This window comes from Centroberyx gerrardi, chromosome 7, assembly GCF_048128805.1.
Source record: "Centroberyx gerrardi isolate f3 chromosome 7, fCenGer3.hap1.cur.20231027, whole genome shotgun sequence".
Taxonomy (NCBI): domain Eukaryota; kingdom Metazoa; phylum Chordata; class Actinopteri; order Beryciformes; family Berycidae; genus Centroberyx; species Centroberyx gerrardi.
In genome coordinates, this window is record NC_136003.1 from 7040891 (window position 1) to 7066732 (window position 25842).

Genomic DNA, 25842 nt, shown 5'->3' on the forward strand with positions numbered 1-25842 from the left:
GCGGGAAACTCTGCCCAGCTCTGTCCTGCTGTTGTGAGCCAAGCTGCACATCATGCAAACATTTAGCATTTCACAGATTCCCCACTGAAAAAACTGACGAAACAAATGGATCTTAAGAATCAGGAGGGATATTGGTTCACATTTTAATATATTTGGCCCATTATCGCTAACTACGAGTCTAGTAGATTACCTACAAGTAAGCTAGCTAGCTAACTTCCCTGTTCAATTCAAGCAGATGTTGTGGTTGTTGTTCCTGAGATTGCTGCTAATTTGATAACTGTTGGGTCTAGCTGAAGTCCTCACTTCTGTGTTGAAGTAACATTAGTTTTATTTAAATGGCAATCATCCGGGTAGCGTTTCCTAGCCTGAGTGTTCAAAATGGCCACCATATGAATAAGGCCAATGGGGTGTCTCACAAAATAATCAACTAATCTAAGCTTTAAATGACAAACATCTCTTATAATGATAAATTCATTTGCCACTCAAACCAACCATACCCTTCTCCAAAAAGGCCTACCCATTTCCCAGGAAGCGTAAAGGAAGTCTCCCACACGTCAACACAAGTGAACTGTGGGATCTTTCCGCTTTCATCCCTCCTTCGTTCCACCTCTCCCTCACCCTCCACAGACACACCGAGTATCAGAAAGAAAAGCAGGAAATAACACACTAGTGTGGCAAAAGCCCAGATTCCCAAACCAACCATGTTCTCAGCAACCCAAATCTTTGCCCCCTTCGACACTTCTGGCTGTCTCCAAGTGTTAAATGGTGATGAATAATAACGTTGCAAAGCTGAAAAACAGGCAAAATGGTGGCATCACTGACCCCATCCCAAACCCCCATTGCCATTCTCTCCATCCAATCATCCCTCCTTCCATCACTTCCCTCTCTTCACCCTTTTCTTCCTTTTTCTCGGAACTTTGTACCGTCTTCGCACAATTCCTCCCTCATCCTCCGTTCAACTCGCCCTTCCATTCCTGCATCTCCTCACCTCCTCACTTCAATCCCTCCCTCTTTCCCTTCCCTTCCCTTTCCATCACCCCCCCACCCACCCCACCCAGATCTCCGTGGCGATGTTCAGCTGCTGATGACGATCCCCGCCCAGGTTTCGTGCTTGCTCCCGGCCTTGAGGTGGGTGATGGCCACCTCCACCGCCTGGACCTTCTCCAGTTTGGGAGGGATGGAGCACAGCTTGTAGCTCACCTCGTCGCCCTCCACCGGCACGTACTCGCCCTCGATGCTGGAGGAGGAGAGGGAGAAAAAAAGGAGAGAAAATGGGTTAAAAAAAGAAAAGAGTAGGGAGGAAGGAGAGGGTAAAGAGGAAAGGTTAAGAGGGGATTTTAGGGGTAGAGGGAGCAATGGAGAGAGGAAGGGAAAGAGGATAGGAGAGAGGAAAAGTGGTTTAAAAAAAACAGTGGGAAAGGAGAGAAAGAGGAAGGAAAGATGGGAAGGAAGGGAGGGATGGGGAGAGGGGAAGGGAAAAAGAGAGGGAGAGAGAGGAAGAGAGTAGACATTGAAAAGACATTGAAGTGATTCTGATGTTTTTTTTCATCAGGAATTCTTTTTCTCTTCCTTTATTTTTCTTTCAGTCTTTCTTTCTGTCACTCTTTCTGTTACTTTCTTTCCATCACTGTTTCTTGATTTCTGTTGCTTTCTTTCACTCACTCTCTTTCTTTCAGTCATTTTCTCACTCTTTCTTTCTTTTGGTAACTCTTTCTTTTTCTTTCTTTATTCCCATCACTGCCTTTCATGCTTTCTTTCTTTTGGCCACTCTCTTTCCATTGCTTTCTTTTTGTCACTTTGTCACTCTATCATTCTTTCTTTATTTCTATCGCTCCCTTTCCTTCTTTCTTTACTTATTTCTGTCACTCTTTCCGTCACTTACTTTCTTTCCTTTGCGTCACTCTTCCTTTCTTTCCGTCATTTTCTTTCTTTCCTTTGCGTCACTCTTCCTTTCTTTCCGTCACTTTCTTTCTCTTTCCTTCCCACCCTTTTTTTTCCTTCTTTCTGTCCTTTCTTAGTCTCTCTCCTTTTCTTTCTCGCTTCCTTCTCCATTGCCATCAACCTTGATTACACACACACACACACACGCACACACACACACACACACAGACTTGCAAGTTTCCTTTTGGCAGGTTATAAAGGAAAGGGACTGTGACTAGAATGACACAAACAGACTCTCTAAGACAGAAAGACAGAAATAAAGAGTGAGCGATTATATTGCATCCTGATTTACAGTTTACATTGTGCCACTGTGTTTGCCTGTGTTCTTGCGTGTGTGTGTGTGTGCGTGTGTGTGAGCGTTGCTGACGTCGACATGTTTGAAGCTTGTGGGTGATAACAAAGGCAACCTGGTGAAGGTCATCAGATATTCTCCTGTCCTCCTACACACTCCTGAGGCCACTGCTATCCCTGTGTGTGTGTGTGTGTGTGTGTGTGTGTGTGTGTGTGTTTTTTCCCTCTACTCCTACACAGAGCCCTGCAACTCTGATGACACAGTGAGGAAATCTGAAGTGGCTCTCTCTCTCTCTCTCTCTCTCACTCTCACACACATACACACACACACATAAACACCTACTCACTGAAAATGAGAAGGGCAGACTCGTTATTCAAAGAGGGGAAAGCGGCTTTATTTGTTTGTCCAACTCCAATTACACCCACAGCAGCACACACACACACACACACACACACACACACACACACACACACTTCTCTCGACACACACATATTCAACCGGTTGATAAAGAATTGAGGTAAATGGCTCAATCATTAATATTTGCATTTACATTTTGAAGTTTAAAAAATGACCTGATGATCCAAAGTTAGACTTAAGAGTGCAGCAGTAGAATAAGCTTCAGTTTCCACATCACCATCATTGGCAGCAATAGTAAAAAGTGCCATGGTCAGAGCCATTACCCTGACAGTATGTCTCACAGTTTCTATTACAGTAATTATACAACAGATTCAAGGCACCGTCTGCAGCACTGAAGTACCCATAATCACAGTGAAGGTTGTCCTCAAGGATATTATGGCTTTTATGCAACAGTTACCAAGGCATGTGTACTGTGTAAGAGTGTACTTCATACTAGTATACATAGGTATGAATAAAAAAAACCCAGGAGAAACCAGAAAGATCATTATCTAGCTGCCTACTTACTACAGGAGTCAATAAAGAGCCGTGGGCATCATCTGGTTGGCATTAATGATAAATCGGATGGCTTGGCTTAAACTACCTGTTGTGTGATTACATTTTTAAAAGGTGGTAAAAATCGAGCTGTTTAGAGGATTATATACATGCCGAATTTACCAGAACACCCTACCGGTTAGTAATAAAGTCACAAATTCTATTTTCCCATGTGTGTTTTTGCCGATAATTAAGGCAAAAACAAATTTCCCGATTTTTGAATGGACTTTGGCGTGATAAGAGGGCCTTCAAACAACAACAAAAACACAGCCTTGGCCCACTCCTGAGTAAATATTACACATTTAACACACAAGGACACAAGTGCAAGAACACACACACCTACACACATCCAACCTCCTACACTCAGAAGAACACACACACGACTTCCTCAGCACACTTACACACATCAACCTACACACAAACACTTCTGTCCCCACAACACATAAGTACACATCTACCAGCGCACACACTTTTGGCCCCTACACACACACACACACCCTTACTCTGAGATGTGGACGAAGATGTCGTTGCCCCCATCGGACGGTGTGATGAAGCCATGCCCTTTGGAGCGGGAAAAACATTTACACACACCACTAAACAACGGACCCTCCGACGCACGAGCCGTCCTGTAGGGAGGGAGGGAGGGAGGGAGGAAGGGAGTCAAACTCTGTAAATGTATCATCACAGCAGTCATATCCACCCGTTATTGATTAATCCCTGCTTTAGCAGAACATATAACAAGCTATTTGCTTGGCTAGCAGATAAAACTGCTTTGCTTGCTCGACAAGCCATAAGCGTCGGACGGTGCACATCCTCCTGTCAACCAATCATTATCATATATAGCGGTGTATGTGTGATGACTTGTAGCTTTTAAATGCACAAGGGAGGGGAATTTTTACATTTTAAATTATCTTAAAAGTCCTTGCAGTCAAGAAAAAGAACTGATGAATATGGTGGCATTTGCATGACAAAACCCATGAGAATAAGTGAGAACTTGCCAAAGAACAAGGTAATTTACACACACACAAAAGAGATTTTACACTGGCGACAGACTGAATCCCCATGTATTCGTCCAATAACCCAACCCAATCCATTATTTCATCAGCTACAGCCTATAGGTACCCGACTAAATAATGGAAAGGTCCCATTAGCCATTACTAAAGAGACACTGCTATGACTGGCTGATCAGCAAGTTTCATCCCATATGGTTCTGCATGAGTGTGTGTGTCCTCACGCTGAGCAGGTCCTGTTTCTGCGTGTGGGCAGGGGGCTGGGGATGAGGTAGCCTCTCATGGGGGAAGGTGAGCGGTCTCTGTGTCTGCAGGCTGGAGGCCGCAGGGCCCCTGGTGGGAGAAAACACCCTGTTACTCCATCAACAATAAAGTCCAAACAAACAATCAATGCAGAGTTAAAGTGGCAATACGCAAGATTCTTCTATGTTGGATTTTGGTGACGTCTTTGCTCGGTGCTCATTGCTGTGGTGTTTCTGCACTGCTCTTCCCAGAGATCACCTGTCAATGTGAAGTCAGAAAGTCTCCTATCATTTGATCATAAGACATAACAAAAAAAAAAGCTTTTACCTGAAGACAGTGGAGAAATGTGAGAACCTGGGGAGCCTGCGGAGCGCAGTGGAGGGGTCACGGGTCGCGCCCCCTGGATGGGCGTGGCCTGAGAGGACATGATGGAGGAGGCGGGGTCGAAGGGCGGAAGCTAACACTGGTGGGAGTTGAGGAGGAGGGGCACTCAGGAGGGAACACAGCAGAGTTTGCGAAAGGCCTGATAAGAGGAGAAGGGGAGATTTGGTTAAGGCTTTGAATTCATCGCAAGCACACACACACACACACACACACTGATATGAGAGCATCAGCTGAGCATCACTTAACAACATGACTTGTTTTCAGTACTGTCACCCCTGGACCCCCCCCTCCCCTCCTTTGCCGAATCAGTGACCTGCGAGCAACATTCTCAGAACCATCATTACCATGGCAACACCAATCAGAGGGCAGCCGGGGCACCGCGGCGACCCGAGAGAGAGAGAGAGAGAGAGAGAGAGAGAGAGAGAGAGAGAGAGAGAGAGAGAGAGAGAGAGAGAGAGAGAGAGAGAGAGAGAGAGAGAACAGACTCCTCATTCACCTAGGCCCTGGCCTTACATCATCAGCCATTACATCACTAGCAACCAATTAGGGAGAGGCAGAATAGAAAACCTCCATTTATCTCTTCCCCATCCATTACTGGGATATTATTAAGAGAGAGCAACAGAGAGAAAGGGGGGGGGAGAGAGAGAGAGGGGTAGAGAGAGAATTGGGTTGACGTTTGAACAAATATAATAAAAGCAAACAGAGCAACAAAGGCAGCAGAAGCAGGTCAGTGAGCAGCGATACTGGAGGATCTGGGGGTGAAGAGCCTTAATCGACAGTATTTCCACAGCTGTAGAGAGAAGGCAGGGCAGATTTTCCACACTGGCCTGGGGATTGCCGAATTTAAGACTTTTAATGCTACCTGGAACTAAATCTAAAGGAATAGTTCACCTAAAAACCTCACTTTTGGGTGAACTATTCCTTTAAGGCCAATTTAAAAAATCAAAATAAAGAAACAAAGCTGGCAAAATGAGCCTGTTTCTGACTCAATAGCTAATTAAAGTTCTGAAATGATCAATCGGCAGTAGAGGGAAAAAGATACCAGGACATTAAGGGACATGAAGTGTCCAAGTATGTTTACTAAAGCAGATAGGATGAAAAACAAAACATATTTTGCCTACTGAACTACTAACTCTGTTCTGTGTTAATCTAAGAAAAGCAAGTGCAAAGAAACCCGTCATTGCACGGAGCAATTAAAGCATTAAATTGAGAATTTATTTCAAAAGGAGAATACTGGTATCAATTTAAGTTATAGCCCACTTTCTACTGTCTATATCTAGTTTACATTTGCCACAATCATTTTGCAATGCATGCCATATGCAATTAGAATTTTTTTAACATTTACTCACTTTTAGTTGGTTTAACATTTACAATGTAAAACTTAGCTTTAAGTTAACTGCTCTCCAGGCTCACAAAGACACCCATAATTAAAAAGACATGTGACGTGACAATAAAGTTTGTAAGGCGACTTGTTTTCCTGGCAGACTTCATTTCTTCCTGTGGGTGTCAGGTGACTGACAGCAGGCAGAGCGTAACATATTACATAACGCAGCATATGAAAACGCTCAAGTCGGGTGCAATGAAACAGCAATAAAACAGAAATTCTCGCAAAACCAAATTAAGGTTTTGTGTTTACTGTGATGGATTACCTTCCTCGGGCAATTCTCAAGTCTGTGCAAGTTGCTTTTCATACCGTGCAAGAATTAAAGGCTGCAAACGGCTTCCTCTGAAGGTAGAAAACCAGTCCTGATATCTCCAACTACGCAGATATTATCTTTTTTTTTCTCTCTTATTCTCTTACTCTCTTATCTCCTAATGTTCTGGGAGAGAACTGCTTTACTCAGATTTACTCAGCAAATGTTATATTATTATACACCAGCCTGCTTCACATTCATACAGTTACACACATTCACACTGGGAGCTGCCCAGAACAACCTTGTCTTCTGCTGGTGGCTATTGAGCAGCTGCACTGTGAACCGTCTTAACACAATAAACACGGGCTTAATCTGATCACAGCATCTCTGGACAACACACTCACTGATGGAGGCAGGGTTTACATTGTCAATGCACACACACACACAGACACACACACACACACTTAAATCACAAGGACACAAACACTGAGGTTGCAGTCAAATAATTTTGCTTGCACACATGGATGCACACACACACACGCACACATACACACACACACACCAATGGGTTGGCTAGCACATGCACACATTTGAATTGTTTATTTATGCCCGTATGAAAGAGGAAATGGCATAAGGACATGAGCAATGAAGGTAATTTTGGTCACAGGGACGGAATAGCTGCAGCTTAGTTTTAGCTAATGGGGAACTTAAAACACACACACACACAAAATCAGCAAGTGTTTTCAGCTGAAATGATCATCCTGTTGAAAATCTGTGAATGAGTACACTTGAATAAAACAGGAAAGACAACACAGTGAGACAAAAACAGGAGCAGGATTGGAGAGAAAATAGATGGATGAGAACAGCAGCAGGGAAAGAGAGCGGAGAGAGAGGGAGAGAGAGGGAAAAGTGAAACGGAAATGGAAAAGTGGCCGATAAGTAAAAGATAATGCATGAGGGAGGCTTGCAAAACATGACAGGGCGAGTACAGATTTAGCCGGTGTAGAAGTCCCACTTTTTACTGCTTGTTTACTAGAAGGGGCAATAAGTAAGGAAGTAGGGTTTTCACTAGGGATGGGACGAGATATTGATAATGAATGATATGATATTAGCTCCATGTTATTCTGCTGTAGTAATCACATATGAGACACCTGACCATCACAATTTCACAAGCTGTCCATCTAAATTATATTATTTACACTTTGTAATGACATTTTTAAATTGTTGTTTATATTCTAGCAGCCAATGCCGTTGCTAGAAAGATTTGTGGCTCAGAAATAAACACAATTCTCCACAGTCAGACTTTGTCGTCATTGAACTTTTATTTATTACACCGTATAGTTTTTGACTTTATTGTTTATCTCAGTCACAGGCCACTGTAGCTCAAGGGGATCGGAGGGGCTGAGACAGAGAATTATGTAGGAGGAGATTAGTTCTACTGATGTTGTTGCAATTCCTACTGGTCGCCAATAGAGGTCGATAAAATTAAATAGATAGAAAGATTGCTTAATGCCCCTTTAAGTACTTTACAATTTTTGCTCTACCGCCAAGAAAAACAGTTTGGAAAATTAGAATTAGGATTAGAGTTTTGGTTAGACTGATCTAAATGAGGAATGTATATGTGAATCAGTCGTTCATACATGTCCAAAATATCTGTTTGGTTTTACACAGAGAAAAAGAAGCACTGATGACTTGCAGTAAGCCCATATTAGATAGATCATATACATATATATATATATATATATATATTATTTTTGCATTACAATAATATGCAAAAAGGCTGTAATTAGAAAAGCTGAGTCATTTGAGACGTGTAAAATGGAAAACATGGAGATAAAAGGGCAGGAGTGGAAAGAGTTGAAGATAAGGAGAGGAAGAATGTGAGAAGGCTGGAGATGATAAACTGTGTGTGTGTGTGTGTGTGTGTGTGTGTGTGTGTGTGTGCGTGTGTGTTCAGGAGTCAAGGCCACCTAAGGCTATTGTACAGAAAGCTGCAACCACTTATTGAATCTGTTTAGGAAAATGGACACACACACACACACACACACACACACACACACACACACACACACACACAAAACTGTTATAGAGTGGGATTTCAAACCACAATTGCTCTGTTGACGTTACAGCTGCTGTCTAATTTTCCTCTTGGGTAACATACAAGGAGGACATTGAAAAAATGTCCCAGTCTGTTTTGCTCCCAGTTCTGGTTCTAGTGCAGACTTGCAGTTCATTTATCTTGATAAAAAACATTCATCCTAAACACTTGTTTGTATTTTAGAGGAAAAGTTGTCTAAATTGTACTACTGTTGTCAGTCTACTCATGTAAGTTATAGTATAATATTTAACAATGAACTTCAGGTGATGATTTTTTCCCCCCCAAAGTGTTTCAGAAATGAACACTGCTTGTTCTATCTTTCTTCAAAAGTAATGATCTCATCCATTTTTTTTGTATTTGATGACTTTAAATTACAAGCATAAATAGTCATAAAATATCTTTGATAGGGGAATACTTGCTTTCCGTTATTAACACACTTAGTTTTGAGTTCTTGCCATTTTGCTGACAAAATACTGTACATTCAACATCAAACCAAGAATATGGGTTATTGTGGAGGCTAATCCAACAAAATTAATCATCTGTATGGATTATTAATCTACAAAATCACAGTATTTCATTCAGACCAGAGACAGAGCAGGTTAGATCAAATCCTTGTGAGTCATGAGTGACTAGGAACATTATAGAATTTCACAGAACTTCACACTAACAACCCAGTGCGCGCGCACACACACATACACACACACACACACAAAAACATTTCCTTCATGAAACCACTCTTGTTACACAAACTGTTGTTATGACTGGATTTCGTGATAATTAGTTTGCATGTGGTTGGTAATCTACCAGAAGGCAGAGGAGAGAGAGAGAGAGAGAGAGAGATTCTTCAATTGTTCTTTAATTAAACATCATGCATGAAAACCCACAGAGCAAAAAAAGGAAACACCCTATATCCACAATTAATACAAAATATTATATAAAAAACTCCCATTCACACCCATACCTCCCCACCCACCCACCTACACTACACACACACACACACACAAACACCTATCCAAAATTACAGAAAACTACTATTACTTGAAAATATAGTAAATACAGAAATGTAAGCTGTGAGAGAACACAGAGAAAAGATGAAAACAACAAAGTCATAATTGGGTTGAAGTGTGTGAAGTATTTTTGTTATGAACAACATCAATCTGTCTGACTGCCTGTACTGTATTGTGTATCAGCACCTATTGTACTAACTATAACAGTGACTATTATAAAAGGTGGATCTGGGGCTTTGGTAACAACAAATAAATGACTTCTTTTCTTTTCATTGCCTTCTATATAAACATGGATCTGACTCTCTATCCCCTGTCTCTCTCTCTCTCACACACACACACACACACACACACGCACACACACACACACACACACACACACACACACACACACACACACACACACACACACACACACAGAGTAAGGCCGGTCCTCTAGTGTCCTATGGAATTTTCCATGCTAGTGCTCTCTGACCACCACGCTACCCAGAGATCCTGCTGATACAGCAAATACCAGCCCAATGGGACACAACACACACACACACACATTTAATCAGACACACAAACATACATGCATACATTTGCTCACACACCCACACACACGGCTTTGCTGAGACAAACAGATCATGTGCTGGGGTATTGTACTGTATGATGCTAGCTACATCCAGCCTCTCCTCTAGCAGGATGATGCATTTCATGAAAGCATCCAGACTCCATTTAGTGGTGTAGTGCTTCAGTCTGGCACCCACTCCCAGACCGGGCCCATTCATCTAAAGCTGCATTCACACAGAAACAAAACAACAACAACTCCACTAATCAGTGACATTTTCATATAATTAAATGTCTGTTTCGCTACTTTATATTGCTTATTCCATTGGCTGTTCTAAACAGCCGGTGTCTGGTATTTCTTTCCCGGTAAAAATCCTCTGCCGCACGGGAAGCAATGCGTTTTACATTTCTGGTTTGTTTGGAATAAACAGAAGAAGAAGAACTGGGTAGTTAGCACGAGTTAGTTTCATCTCAGTATGTTTGCACCGTGGGATATGTGGATCTCTATACATAGTTGGCAGAAGTAGAAATACATTACAGATTGAGTGTGATCCCGGCCATTTAACACACATTCATCTGACTTGACATCATCAAAATAATGGGAGGGTTACAGCGCATACACACAAATACAGATTTCATACCAAACAGCAAAGAAAATGACAAAAGACCTGGCAGAGAGACAGTGGGTGAAGGCAAAGGAAGGAGCACATGTATATGCACACACACACACACACGCACACGCACGCACTCTTTTCAACTGTTGAATGTGGTTCTGTATAGCAGGAAGTCCTTTCACCTCCCATCCTGTTGAGAGGTTACTGCTGGAGAAAGCATGAGAGAGAGAGACATGGAGAGAGAAGGCCAGAGAAAGTGAGATGAATAGAGACAGAATGGGAGAGGAAGAAAAACAAGAGTGGGCAGATGCAGAGAGAATGATAGATTTAAGTTTCAGTGAGGAGTGCTTTCTAAAGGACAGAAGGTAAATTAAGTCCTTGGTTGACAAAATGATGACACATATACTGAATAGTTTACTTAAGTTTATGTTTTTCACCCAAAATGAATATAGATGCTGGGTAAATTTCAATCAGCCACTGTAACACCTATAGCTAGCTGTTGAGTGATATCATCATCATTTTTCCAGCTCCTATGTGACTTTTAAGTGTTTTTTTTTAATTGTTCTGTACAGGGCTGAAAAACCTTTTTGCCAATCAGCCACAGTGACAGGTGGATTCCAAAATTTACATAAAACTTTCCCTTTTTCACAAGACAAATTGGTAGAAAAGAACCTCAAGACTATGACTGGTTACAAGCTAGACCGACAATCAAACCACCAGCCACTAGCTGAATGCTGCTAAGTTTCTGTTTTTAAGGCAAAACTTAAAACATACTCTCTAAATTCTATGATGTAACCTAAATAGTCTAGCTGGTCCGATATCCAATATCATATAGCATTCTTCTTCCTTATGTACTGTTTTATTTCCAGATATTGTTTCATCCTTGTTTATATGACATTATATCATATTCAATGTGATATGAGCTGTTTTTACTGTCCTTTCTAAATTTCTCTTTCTCCCCTTGTTTCTGATATGATATTATATTATATGTGATATAAGCTGTTTTACTGCTCTTTTAAATGTATCTTTGGTAAAGTGCGTTGGGACTTGTGATAATGCACTTTAAATAAATTGAACTTGGTGTAATTTCCTGCCATCCAGTGACAATGTCTGTCTGTGGCATGATTCCCATGAAGATAATCCCGAAGATGGGTAGGGTTGAGTGCATCAGGACAATTGAGATAGTGTAGAAAAAAGTTGTAAATCACAATAGTGCTGCAAAATTGCTGTCATTGTACTGTCATATGTGGCAAGCCCCACCCATCTGGTACTCCAAGCAGGTTAAAACTATGACTTACATAATATGACATCTTCCTGATATTGAGCTTTTGCCCTTTTGCACAATCCACATCCGAGTTGTCTCAAAGCTTCTCTAACTCTCTGCTTCTCTTTATCTCCATCTCCTCCTTTGTGATTGGCTTAGATTTAATAAGGGGAATCAATATATATAGGGATAATGGCTTTTAGCTGGATTTACCTCATCTGTGTGCTTCATGAAAAGAGTAAGCGTTCCTAATATTTGGTACATTCAGTGTATTTGAGAATACTATTTGACGCGGGTCTGTTATCCATTGACTGTCAATCTGTTAACCTTCACTAGCTCATAGTTATATGGCCCTCACTGTTAAATGCCAATAAATGTTGCTGAACAGGCTATCCTGGTCTGCTGAGATGGTTAAGGTGAAGCACGCATGCAAACACACACACCCACACCCACCACACACACACACACAGTAGCCATTAGTGTGTAGTTCAAAACACACAGAAGAGGACACTAAAGTTGTGACAAAAAGGACAGAGGGAACAGAACAGGGTGACCGCGTGAGGAACCGAAACTCCTAACAAGATCAGCGTCGTCCCCTCTTTCTCGCTTCACCTCTTTATCCTCCGCTCTCCATCCCTTTATCTCCTGCCTCTTCTCTCGATCTAGAGGAGTCTCCCGTAATGAGAGGTTGGAGGAACTCTTTGTTCCAGGCTGCAGTCAGCGTGGGAGAGTTGCTACTGCGGGGCGACAACCTTCTCCAGGTGATAGAAGACAAAACGTTCCCTTCTCTGTTTCCCCTCTCCTTAAAAATCTCTTCCACCCTTCCAGTCCCAGCTTTGTTCAAACCCACAGAACTTCATTTTAAATTCTAGTCGAGATCCCAAGGTTTCCAAAGATACCAAATATGTCATGCTGAATTACAGGGAAATGTGTAGAAAAAGATGCACAAGACGTCTAGATTTTTTCCATTTGATGTAATGGTGCAGCTACAAATAAATCTTGAGTCTTGAGTTTAAGTATTTCACTCAATATAAGCGTGCTGTAGCTTCAATGAAGCGTTGGAATGAGCAGATACAGAATATGTATGTGACATTTTCGTACAGTAAAAAAAAATTGTTTTTTCTAACTTTGAAGCTACTTAAGGGGAAATTTAGGGGGAAACACAGGGTGCAAGGGGTTTACTGTTTAAGGGTTAGGTGAAACAAACTCCAGGTGAAAAGAATTTCCCCTTTAGTCTCCCTTTTAGCTGCATTTAAGCAACTTTGGGAGGTAACTCTCGGATTTTGAGGACTTCTGTACTTCTATCTTTCTCTGGATGGAGAGCTCACTCGCTGCTGTTTAGGAGACACTTTTGTATTTCGCTCTTAAGTTTTGATTCTGTGCGCTGAAAAGATTTCCCACCAGTGACTATACTGAACACCAAAAACTTCCTTCGGTCCCCTTGAGCTACGGTGGCCTCTAATCAAGACAAGTAAGCTGCATAAATATAGCAGAGATCCAACAAACGTCAAGTGAAGAGAGTATATATTATAATGCTAAATACTGTAATAATAATACTGTAATAATAATCATTTGCTTTTTTGGCTCGAGAACGAAGCCTTTAAGCGTTTAGCGGATGGTCGGTCCATCGTTGAGCAGTTGAAAATATGAGTAGGTGGAGGGGATTGGTAGTGTCAAGGCTAGAGAGAGAGAGAGAGAGAGAGAGAGAGAGAGATAGAGAGAGAGAGTGAGAGAGCGAGAGATACAATACAAAGAAAGAAAGACAGGAAGAGAGGGAGAAAGAGAGAGAGAGAGTGCTCAAGTGGGAAAGCGACTGCTGCTTCCTTTTAATATTTACAGACTGACAATAGAGGCAGTATGTGTTCGTCATGTAAAAGCAGAGAGCCTTAACCTGAAACACAGAGAACCTATTATATGAGCTGTCCGTGTGCTTAAAAGTCAGTGTGGGCGTGTATCTGTGTGTATGTGTGTGCATGTGCAAGTGCAAATGTGTTGTCGGGGGAGGGCTAACTGGCTGAGTGCATGACAGTAAGAGACGGTCGCGATCTTACACTTTGATGACTCACCCTCCAGTGTGCGTCAGTGTGATGTCTCCCGTCTTTCAGTCATACGAATGCCCCTTCAAATATCTGATATGTAAAATAAATGAGGATTTAAGTAGCTATTGGCTGCCGAAAAAGTTGCTAGAAGGCGTCAGATGATGTCATACGCTAATTTGCATATTTATATATTTGCTACAGCCCCCCAGCTCTTGTGTATGGGAAGCAATGTCAGATCCTCAGACCTCTTTGCAATAGACAAGCAAGTAGGGATGGGACGATATATTGAAATTCAATATGGGGGTGCTGAAAAGTAGCTAAATCTAGCACTAAAGTCGCTGAATTATCCATACTTCTACAACAGAGATTACCATGATCCACCAGTAAGTGCAGTCTATCTGTTGTAATTCTATGGATGAGAATGATTCACTTCATACATGTAAATCAAAGTTCATTTGAATAGATGATTTATTCATACAGGAGTGAGGAGTCACAGCAGAGCCTTTGATCAAACTATATTTACCTCTTTTTTTTTATTTACCTTTGAATGAATGGAAATTAAACTCCTTTCAGCCGACTTGAAACAAAGCTAAAGAATAAAACGGAGGCACATAGACAATCTCTCTCTCCTCCTCCGCCCATCTTCTTATTACAATGATGTCAAGACACACAAACACACACATGCACAGGATCACACACACTCTGTATGCATCCCTGGCCTTCAACCAGCTTTTTATGTCTTAAATATATATGATATTGTTCTACTATTATATCATTAGCGATAACAAATTGATCTTTCCTCCCCTTCTCTCCTATGTCATCCTTTGGTCCTCTCCTCAGGGTGTCATAACCAGGGGGGATGATTACTATTTACTGGATACAGCAGGAAGCAGGAAGTAGCCAGGTCTCATCCTGTCCAATCACCGGAGAGGGGAAATGCTTTAACTATGATTTAGTTGTTTTGGTGCTCTCTTAAAACTCAATCTTTGGTTACAATCCTCAGGGGGTCTGTGGATACTGGAAGTCTTTTGCTTCTTGGTATACACTGTTAAATGTTTTTCGTACACATTCGTTACGAACATATGTTTTGTAGAAAAGAAACACAAATGTGTGCTGTCCCAAACTACACACAAACAATACACAAAAGTGTGTTAAATATGACACATTCTTTCTAAGAGTGAACAAAAGTTGTGATATTAAAAAACAAAACAAAAAAAAAATCCTTCTTTTGCAACTGTCCCTTAACTTTCCTCAGAAACATTTGCTTGTGACGTCCAATAAAAAGTTACAAGGAAAGATAACAGATAATTTGAATGCATCCTGAGGAGGGTGCTTTGCTTCACTTGTCGTGAATGTCAATGTCAAGCAAAATTACTGCATTTGGTTCAATAAATCCAGTTTAAAGGAGGAAATTCAAGCTTAATGCAATTTGGGAAATTTCATGCAACTCATTGTGCAAGCTAGCCCTCTGCTATGATAATATAAGGCTCTGTGTCTCAGTACCAAAAAGGTTGACAGCCACTGCTTTACAGGATTGTTTCCATCATAATGTTACACTGCATTAGACTGAGGAAACTGCGGCTGTGCTGAACCATTGCAGAGCCATTACAGCACTAAAGACACCGCAGATCATTAGACCAACAAGAGACAGGAGCCAATCTGGGGCAAAACATCATGATGGTAATAAGACCAGCATGATGTTAGAAGAAGATTGAAAATTAAAAGGAAAATTCCACCTTCAGATACTCTTACAATGTGTACCCACTTTCCCTTATTCTGCCTTCTCCACTTCTACTTCAGTTAGCAATTTCCTAAATTTCCCAGAATGCCTTTCGACAACCCCAGAGAACGTGTCTGTCTGATCGTTTCAGCTATGTGTTATACGTGTAGGTGGAGAGAGCAGTGGTGACAGCAGAGCGACAGATTTTTTCAATCAAGAACAAGTGAGAGTTGCACTCTTAAACCACTCAAAACACATCATGTCTTGTGGCTGCATTGCATTCTGGTCTATCGAGGCTACCGTGGGTAGAGAAATTGGTCTCTCTCCTCTTCTACGATGGATTTCTCCCTGTATGATTTTTCAATATCGGTGCAAAATGGCGGCTCTTGATGTTTTAGACAATTTAATAATTTTCTCTTATTACAATCCATTGTAGTTATCCACTAGCTAATAGAGGCATTACACACATCAGACGATAAAAATCTGAGGAAAGGAGTGGAATTATTGATTCTTTTGCCTCTTGTTAGGCTACTGAACTAAGGTGACCGAGCCACAAGTCACACCAAAATGCTGAAGAGGGAATAGAATTTACTTTAGAGTTGTTGGACATTTGAATCCAAGGATACAATGTCTCAGACCAAAGAGACAAAATGTGTCTCAAGTTGCTTGCAATGCCATTGACCGGAGGAAAGTGAGATTACTTTAGAGCCTCTGGGAGCCATTCAGAATCCAAAGACCCATTCTGCAGTGGCTTCACAGATACAGATCAGCAACACCAACAAGTGAAAAACACAACAGGCTTTTTTGTATAGCGAGAAGAGTTGATGCTGCCAAAAACATGGTGTTCTGAGGGAAAAAGGGCAAGATAGAGAAACATCAATGGAGAGGGCAACAGAGAGCAAGAGACACAGAGTTAAGAAAGAGAGAGAGATGAAAAGAAGGAAAACACATCAGCGAGAGAGAGAGAGAGAGAGAGAGAGAGAGAGAGATCCCCTCTGTTGAGAATCAATGGGGTGTTTGTTGCAGCAGTATCAACAACAGAGTGTCTCATCTGGCACCGGACCCAGCTCACTGGCTAAAAATGACAACAGCTCCTCTCTCCTCCTCAGCATTGTTGGTCTACAATGAGACAAGATGTTGGTATTGCTAATTAGAGCCTGCATGGGCTGGTAACTGCCATTTTTTGCACTGTAAAAATGTTTTCATTCATGGACAGGATATCTAAGGCTCAGCCAGTGTCTGGGGAATGTCCAGTTTGGTGAGTCTACGAGTGTAAGGAAATCAGTGCAGATTAGTGATCATCAATCTCACTGAAAGATATGTGATAACTCCAAATGTAACAAGTTGACCCAAAACTTAATGTGACCTGCAAGTGTCTGTGTGTCACTTTAACCTCTTTCTTTCAAAACTGTTTACTGACTTTCACAATGTCAAAAAAACAAACACCCATTTTCATTTTTCTACAGTGGTGATGGGTTGTGAAATATGTGCATCATCACTGAATGGACTCTTGTCAAGCCTGGGGCAGGGTGACCCTGTGCATGCTCACTGGGATGATGGGAGTAATAAATGTAATCTGACCACAAAAAATGGAAACTACAACCTGTTAATTAAAAGACAATTAGACTGCAAACAATTCTGAAAGAGGTACTTGATGAAAATCATTCAGAAGCATGTTAAAAGGGAGAATAAGGACTTCAATATCATTGATGCAAACTTCAGCCAGGTTCCTTATTCATATTCTATGGCAGCATAGGAGCTCAAGTTGCAATTCCCCTCATCAGAAGTATGGCACTCTGACCCTATTGGATGCAACTTCAAAATGTGTTGCAAACTGACAGGGAACACAGAAAGAATCTTAAAAGTTTTTTTTATCCTCTTTTCCTATAAATGTTTAAGACAGTGTGGGTTGTGAAACCTCCCTATCCCCGCCGTGTTGGGGTTTTATGCCGAAGACAGAGTGACCTGTCACTTACTGGTCATGGTGCCACACCACTGGCAAATTGTTACAAGTCTATTGAAACGAGGACCAGGACCCTGGTGTATCCGGTGCCCTATTGGTGAGATTCAGACAGAAATGTGTTTTCTTTGCCAGAGAGATCAGATGTGAAGACTGAAAAAGTAGGTGACAGTGTGGCAGATAGTGAAAGAGAAAGACAGACCAGGGTGAGATGGACAGACAGATAGACTGCCAGCCAAAAAAAGTGATCAAACTAGAGAGAGAAAAAGGACAGGAGAACAGAAGACATTGAATCTGCCTCTTTTAGGAGTTTTAGGGCAGGGTGACATTCAGTTTCTCATTCACTCTCTCCACTGGTTGAGTTCAATTTCCACCCTTCCATCTCAACAAAGACATCATATTGAACATGTACTATTCCTTTTAATACATTTAACAACAATCCATCCTAGATTGATGCATCTAATTTGGAACAAGCGTACATTATTGTGACACAAGATATGCCAGTAACAACTCAGACTAAGTCGACATATGTTGTTGTTCAATCTACACCAGGCAACTTCACACTTTTGCGGCTCCAAATGGCAGAGAAGTAACTGTCTGAAAACGGTGTAAAACTTCAGCACCCAGAAATACTGTAAGGTGTCATCAGCAAACTGCACACTGCTCGCTCATGTTTACCAACCTTGCCAGTCTGTGATGCTTTATACCAAAGGAAACCAAAGAGACTAGAGAGATAAAAGATCTACCTTTCTCTGGACAGAGCGCTGCTCACTGCTGTTTAGGAGACAATATTTGTATTTTGCACTCAATTTAGATTCATTACTTCCTGTTACTTCCACGCATCAGGATTTAATTTGAGCAAATTACACGGTCTGATGGGACGGCCCCACTTTGCTATTTGGGTGTATCTTTGCATACAAATCTCCCCTTCTGCAGCTTTAAAACATTTTGAAACCTAACATGCAAGTTGCTCCAAACTAGACACAAGGTTGAAAATGACACCTCCTTTTTAACGGTGTATATTTTAACAGAATTTGAATGTATTTTCAGAGCACAATTCCATCAGAGTATTCCTACTTTTGCGCAGGATTTGTGTATTTCTGCACCTGCAGCAGACAGACAGGCATGATGGCCAACAAATACAGCGATCCCCACACGATCCAAGTATAAACACTGAAACCCGATCTTGTGTGTGTCCTGTCCTGTCCTGTCTTACAGGCTACTATCAGAAGTACTGTCACCATGTTCACATCTCATTTACACCATGTCCATATGTTTACACCCTGCTGTACAGAGAGCACTACCTCCTTCCTCACAATGTAATACAACACCTCTAATGGTATTAAACCTCAGGGTCTACAAGTGAGGAGTTTTGTTCCACAATTGAAAAATGTGGCGCCTACTATGGCACGCAACATTAAACCCAATAATAAACCAGCACAAAAACAAAAGGATCTCAGCCTTACCGGCTTGAGCCTGTAATGATGGTGTCTTTAAAGGATAGTAGTTCACCCAAGTTCTTACTGTAGGTTACCTACACATTTACAGACTGTATCATCAATGTTTGACAGATATTGAATGCTAAACTTAATGATTTTGCAATGCGTTTTGCAATAGAGCTTTTCAACTATAAATAACCTGATAAAATTCGTAAAAGTCTTAAATACAAACTTCTACCTTAGTAAAAGTGTTGAAGCATTGTGTTGAGGTGTTCAAGTGTAAGACTGGAACAAGTTGGGACAGAATAGCTTTAAATGTTCTTTTGGATTCTTTTAAAAAGACTTTATTAATGCTGCAGTATACCTATAAACCTGTGACAGGTCAGTTAGATCAAATGAAAAGATGCAGGGGACACAAATTTACTTTACTTGGTCTTGGGATCTAAAAACAAAGACAAAATACAAACAGTCTGAGATAGACACAAAGAGTATTTAGTTTGTTTTCTCTTCAGAACCATCAAAAATAAAACTCAGGTCAAGAAGAAGTAAAACTAAAACGCGGTAAACCTGATCTATGTTTTGTCTTCCTCTTCTGCACACTGAAAGGTATAACCCAAGAGCTGAGCCTGTTTGGCCAAAGTGCAACCCGACACCTTTAATAGTATTGTTCATGTCCTCTTTTCTGTGGCCCACTGAAAGACTGGATTGTGCTTCTTTTAGTGGAGGGGGTTTTGCTCTTCCGAACTGGACAACAATAGTTGGAATGAGCAGATATGCACAACAAGTAGGCCTAATATGTGCTGCTATAATACATGCATGCATGCACACGCCTCTCTCCCTCCCTGTCACTGTCTCTCTTTATCCCCGTCTCTCTCTCAGTCATTATGTATGTAGGACAAACCTACCGTATGGCCAACACCAGCTCACTCACACACTCATTCATTTATCTCTCTGACAGAAGCAAACACGAGACACAACCTTTTTTTAGTTGCGAAATGGCCATTTATTTACATGAAAATTTCACTGGTTATTGCTTTCAAGTACTGGTTCAAGATAGTGTGACCTTGTCTGGTTTCCCCTCACACACATACTTCCCTAAGTATAACCTTGAGTGATCTGGTGATAAGCACAGATATGCCTCTGGGGGTCATTCCAGTCATATTTCAGTAGTGAAGGTGGAATTTGCCCCTTGGACAAACTGGCTACAGATCAGCTAGGTAGCGCACACACACACACACGCACACACACACACACACAAGCATGCACATAAACACATAATGTATTCACCATACACAGGGTGGGGAGGAGAATGGATGGGGACAGGTCACAACAACATAACTCCCTCCTTTCTCTCCTGTTTTATCTCTCCGCTCCATCTCTCCTTTCACTACCTCTTTTCTCTCTCTCCAACCAACTGCCATTGACGTTCTTTCTTCGCTACCATGGACTTGCACTGGTGTCACCTCCTGCCCAGTGACACTTTTCCTTTGCTCTTTGTGTTCGGGTTTGTTATTGTTTCGGCCTTATCTAGGGCAACTTACAGTAAGTGCAACAGTACAATAGGTGGGAATTTCCCGTGTCACAAACCTAAAGATAGTGCCAAGACTAAGAATAAGTAAAGAATATTCCTCTGTTCCCGAAATATTTTCAATAAAGCAACAAACTCCTGTCCTCTCCCTCTTTCATTGTCTCCTCCCTCGCTCTTCCTCTACATCAGTCCATCTCTCCTTTTATTTGTCTACCTTCTCCTCCTTCACTTCTTCAATTAAATCGCTCTCCATCACTCTAGCACCTCTCTTCTCCCCTTGCCTCCTGTTCTCTCCGTCGCCCTCGTTCCTCTCATCCACATCCAATTATTCTCTCCATCTAAGCACCGTCCATTTATCCGTCGCCTCTCCCGGTCTTACACTCCGACTATCCATGCGTCTCTCAGCATCAGCTTCTCCTCCCTCCCTCCCTCTCTCCCTCTTCCATTATCATTGCCTTATTGCCTCCATCAGCGTTCACCAGGGACGATTACAGCAGATCATATTGCACAACAGCATGTAAGGCCTTCAAAACAAGCTCTATCTCCTGACGCCACGGCTGTAAAATGCATGGCCATAAAACCATGGTGAGTGTAGGTAGGTAGGTACTTTATTAATCCCAAGGGAATTTAGGTTGTGCAACACACATCTGACATGACAGACAGACACAAATAAATCAATAGCAGCAGTCAACATCACATGTAATAACGATGATAATTCAATATAATAATAATTCAATATTATCGTTTCTTTCAGTGGAATCGTATCGAGGTATTTCAGTGTTTTGTTTGACATCGCACCTAACATTACCATGCAGTTCAATGTCATGAACATCAATTTGATTATTTAACATTTAATTTTGCATACATAAGCTATATCATGATATATATCGATATTGAAAAAAAATCCATGTGATTATTGTGATATTGATTTCAACCATATCATTCAGCCCTAGATGCGTACAATTCTGCATGATGGCCCTAGTCTTCTTTTCCACTGTGCTGTGAACCACAACATCAAGTGGAGCCACACCAATAGTGCAATTAGCCTTCTTGACAATCTTAAATGCGGCACAACAGCATAATTAGTGTGATGTAGGTGGTTTGAAAACAAGCATTTATGGTGAGTGCACACATATAAAAAGGTAGAGCTTTTGCAAACACAAATTATTGTGTTGAAATTGGCATGGCGACGCCGCTGGCTTTGTTATGATGCCGCAGCCTCGCCTGAGCATCTGCAGGGCCATGGAAAAGCCTAGAACGCCTAGCATAACAAAATCAACTGAGGGCAAACAGTGCATAGTATGACCCGAATTGACCCCAGTATTAGATACAGTCACTTTAAGAACATAGAAACAATTTTTACATAAAATGCCTGGGCTCTTTGGTTTTTACCCTTTTTTGGTGAACCCAAAAAAGTAAATTTGCGTGAACTTGTTGCTTTCAATCAAAGATGGGTGTATGGGTGTATAAATATAACTAGCTAGTTTTAACATTGAGGCATCTCTCTCGACCCCTATTGAGGCTGCTGTCTGACTGACACCAAAACCTGACGTTTACCGCTGATGTTTTATATCGCTGAAATATTTTCTACTATCAAGCTGCTGTAGCTGCTGGAAATATCTCAATGTGACGTCACGTTGTCTATGATTGGCCAGTTATCCGTGGGAAGAAGAAAAACACACCACCAAACAACAAAATGGACCCAGATATGCAAGCTGCATCCCCAACTGCAACACTGTTTGTGTGTTAATGTTAGGGGTGTCACGATTTCGATTCTAAATCGAAAATCGATCGAAATGAGAGTTCGATTTCGACCTTTGAAATCACAAGCAGGTTCACGATTCTCCCAGTGTTTTTTTCTCTCCACCCCTGCCTACTTGTCTGAAGAAAAAAAAACATTTCAATGACGACACAGCGTAGCTGCTAGAGAGCGCCCGTTCTATATTTCACTATAGCGCCCTAGAGCTCCCGTCATTTTTAAATCATTTAAAATGTGCCAAAAACTGAAAATCAAGTTATCAGCTTTGTTTTATATATACTTCAAGTTGTCATAAAATGAACCGGAACGGGAAAATACTGTATATCTGGTGACACTGAGACGTTTGATTTTCCCCGGGTTTAGTCGTCCTCCACCGGTAAAAATGGCTTCGCCGGCTAAGCGTCACGCTTTTAAAACCTTCTGGAAGCTGTCAGATTGTGCTGTGAGACAGAACCTGACCCGCCGTATGTAGTGGAAAGTTACAAAGACATTGTGAGTTGAAGTCTTTTGATGGAAATCGCTTGTTCTTGCTCGATAAAACAAGACACAAGATCACCTTCACTAAACAGCGGGACCTACCTGGCTCTCACCGCCCGAGACGGACGCTGTTTTCCAGGAGGCAGTGCGCCGAAGAGTCAGTAGGAGGACTGGTCGGGTTGCAGTGACTTTTATCCATATAAGTTTGGCGACTTTTTCCATATTTGTTTGGCGACTATTATTGTCTGATCTTATTACTGTGTGGGCTGAATCGCTGGAGGTTTTGTATGTATTTTGAAAGCTTATCGTTAGCCAAGATAGGAAGGATCTGTTTTGTTGTCATACTGTGAATGTTGACACTGAAGTAAGGACGCCCTGAATCACCTTGCCATGTATTTGGTAGGCTAACAAATTAAAGGGCAAGTTGTGTTTTTTTAAATGGAAAAACTTTGAAAAAAATTTGACCATATGGCCTTAGTGTGGTACATTCCAAAAAAAAAATATGGCAGTTATATCACACTTGATACCATCTTTTTAAAGAAGAATTTAAAAATGTAAATGACAGTTGTCAGGGCATAAAACCAATGATCTGTTGATCTTTACAAATCAAGACTTGATAGTCTAACAATGGTATAGCCGTCAGTGCTGAAAAAAAAAAAAGTTTAAATCGAAAATCGAATCAAATCGTGACCTTAAAATCGAAAGTCAAATCGAATCATGGATTTGGAGAATCGTGACACCCCTAGTTAACGTGGATGTAAGCTTCACTACTAAGCTACTGCTTCATTCACAATCAGGCGCTCTGGATTAAAGTGTCAGCTAAATGCCTGAAATGTAAACGTCAATGCAAGCCTAGATCCTGTTGAGCTTGTGAACTATGGATACAAAAGGCCTGGAACTTACTGACAGAAGGTCTTATCAGGCTCTGCGCATCCCCGAACAAGCCAAAACATGCTGTGACAAACTGGGGAATGACTTGTGGATAACAACCTAGTTCAGTCTGTCAATCCATCTGTTCTTTCTTTCATATGTGACTGGCTGTGTCACACTGAACAACAACTACTTCCTAACCTCAGTTTAGCTGCAATCACTTCTGAAGTGGAAAAAAACCTTGACTTTTTACAGCCAGCCACATCCTGAGTGAAAATGTGTCAAGGTACACATATACAGTCACTGCCCTTCATTACAAATCCGGGACTTTTTATCAGACACACACACAAACACAAACACACACACACACACACACACACACACACACATACACCCCTTCCCCATCACATCAGCTGATGTTTTCTATTTCAACCAACAACAGGCCTAAACCAGCTCAAATCACCCAGCAGCAAAAACAAGGTCTTTCTCTCCACCTCCACCTCTCCTCTGTGGTTAACGGATACACCCACACACCCACACACCCTCCCAAGACTTAATGTGCTGCTGATAGATACTGGCAACATCCTGGAGCTCCTTGGCTCTTTGGCAACACACCCACGAAGCTTTTCTTCCAGCTCTTCATTAGCTCAAAATGAGGGTTTGTGTTTTGAGAAAACCTTTTCAAGTCTCTCCCTCCCTTCCTCCCTCTCTCTTTCACACACACGGACTTGTGAGAAGAGGTAATTGGATGACACAGGCAGTACACACACACTTTCTCAGGCTTCCCAGTTTGTGGGCTCATGTTAGCTCCCTCTCCCCTCCCACTGGAAATGATGAACACCAACTTCTGCCAGGAAAATACAATCCGTAATGGAAAGGAAAGAGTTACTTACTTTCCTCAATGCAGGAAACCAGTCAACTTTAACACTAGTAATAAGTCAAACCAAAAAGAAACCAAAAGACTGCTGTGGGAGCAACCTTTTGACTCAAAAATATATTGTCCTGGACTTAATATGAATAAACTATTATGCCACCCAAGTGATGACCAGTTACACAAACGTTCAACTCATATGGTAATGTTGTAGTGATGTAGTAATGGTAATTAGTATTTTCAATTCGAATTTAACGGTCTTTTACTGCGGCCACAACCTACAAAACACCTAGCAAGCAACTGTATGGCATTCACTGAGCACATCCCACATTATGTCTGTTTGTTGATGCACTTGGTTCATGAATGGTGTTTGCATGCAGGCTTTGAAGTGTGCGGCGCATCACTCACCTTTTCCCCCCAAGTTCACGACAAATGTTCCTCTCGAGCCGAAGAAGAAAGCGGTAAAATATACGTTACAAAAAAACTTTGAGTAGAGTTTTGTTCAGTTGTTTTTCCTCAAGTTGTAGGATGTGAGTGGGATTCAGTCTCTCTCTCGCTCACTCGCTCTCGCTCTGAATGGGCGTGACCTACCCATCAAGGGGTGACGTCACGCAGGGAGGGGGGGGGGGGGTGTCCTTTACCGCAACTGACTCCGCAGTGCGCCCTCAATCCCAAAGAAAGCACAGATACCGTAACTCTTACAAAAGACCTCACTCCGCAAAGGGATTTCCCTCACTTTTCAATGAAAATGGGGCTAAAACACATCACACATCGTTTTAACCTGTCAAATACAGAGGGCAGCAATATTCCTATCATATTCTTATGTTGACTTATAGTGTGTCTGTGGTACTCAATGGTGAGTTTATCATACTTTATGGTATTTTTTTTATCACTATAATATTCCTATTGGATATTATATATAGTTTATAGTACCTTTCTAAAATGTACTATAGCTTAGTTCCTTTTGGCATCAGCATAGATTCACATTAGTTTCTTTATTTCACCTGAACATAGTGAATCATCATTACTGTCAGTCATGATCATTTAAAACCCTACAAGTGGATGAGAAACTGTCTAAGTAAGAGTAACAGTAACCTCAATATAATTTATGTCTGTTCAGCAGGTGTAAATATGTGAGAATGTGGTCCTTAATTTGCATGAGATGCAAATTACCAGAGAAATTCAAGAGGGAACAATT

The 25842-nt window shown here is 41.4% G+C and overlaps 1 protein-coding gene across 1 annotated transcript; it reads right to left on the bottom strand.

Annotated features, from left to right (window-relative positions):
- Positions 1-1055: 1055 nt before the first annotated feature.
- On the bottom strand, positions 1056-25212 carry carhsp1 (calcium regulated heat stable protein 1). Its single transcript, XM_071903127.1, has 5 exons — positions 25053-25212; positions 4762-4957; positions 4416-4524; positions 3685-3807; positions 1056-1237 (listed from the first exon to the last, which is right to left on the bottom strand). Exons 2-5 carry the CDS (start codon positions 4859-4861, stop codon positions 1075-1077), a joined length of 495 nt encoding a protein of 164 aa, XP_071759228.1. The 5' UTR covers positions 4862-4957; positions 25053-25212; the 3' UTR covers positions 1056-1074.
- Positions 25213-25842: the final 630 nt, after the last annotated feature.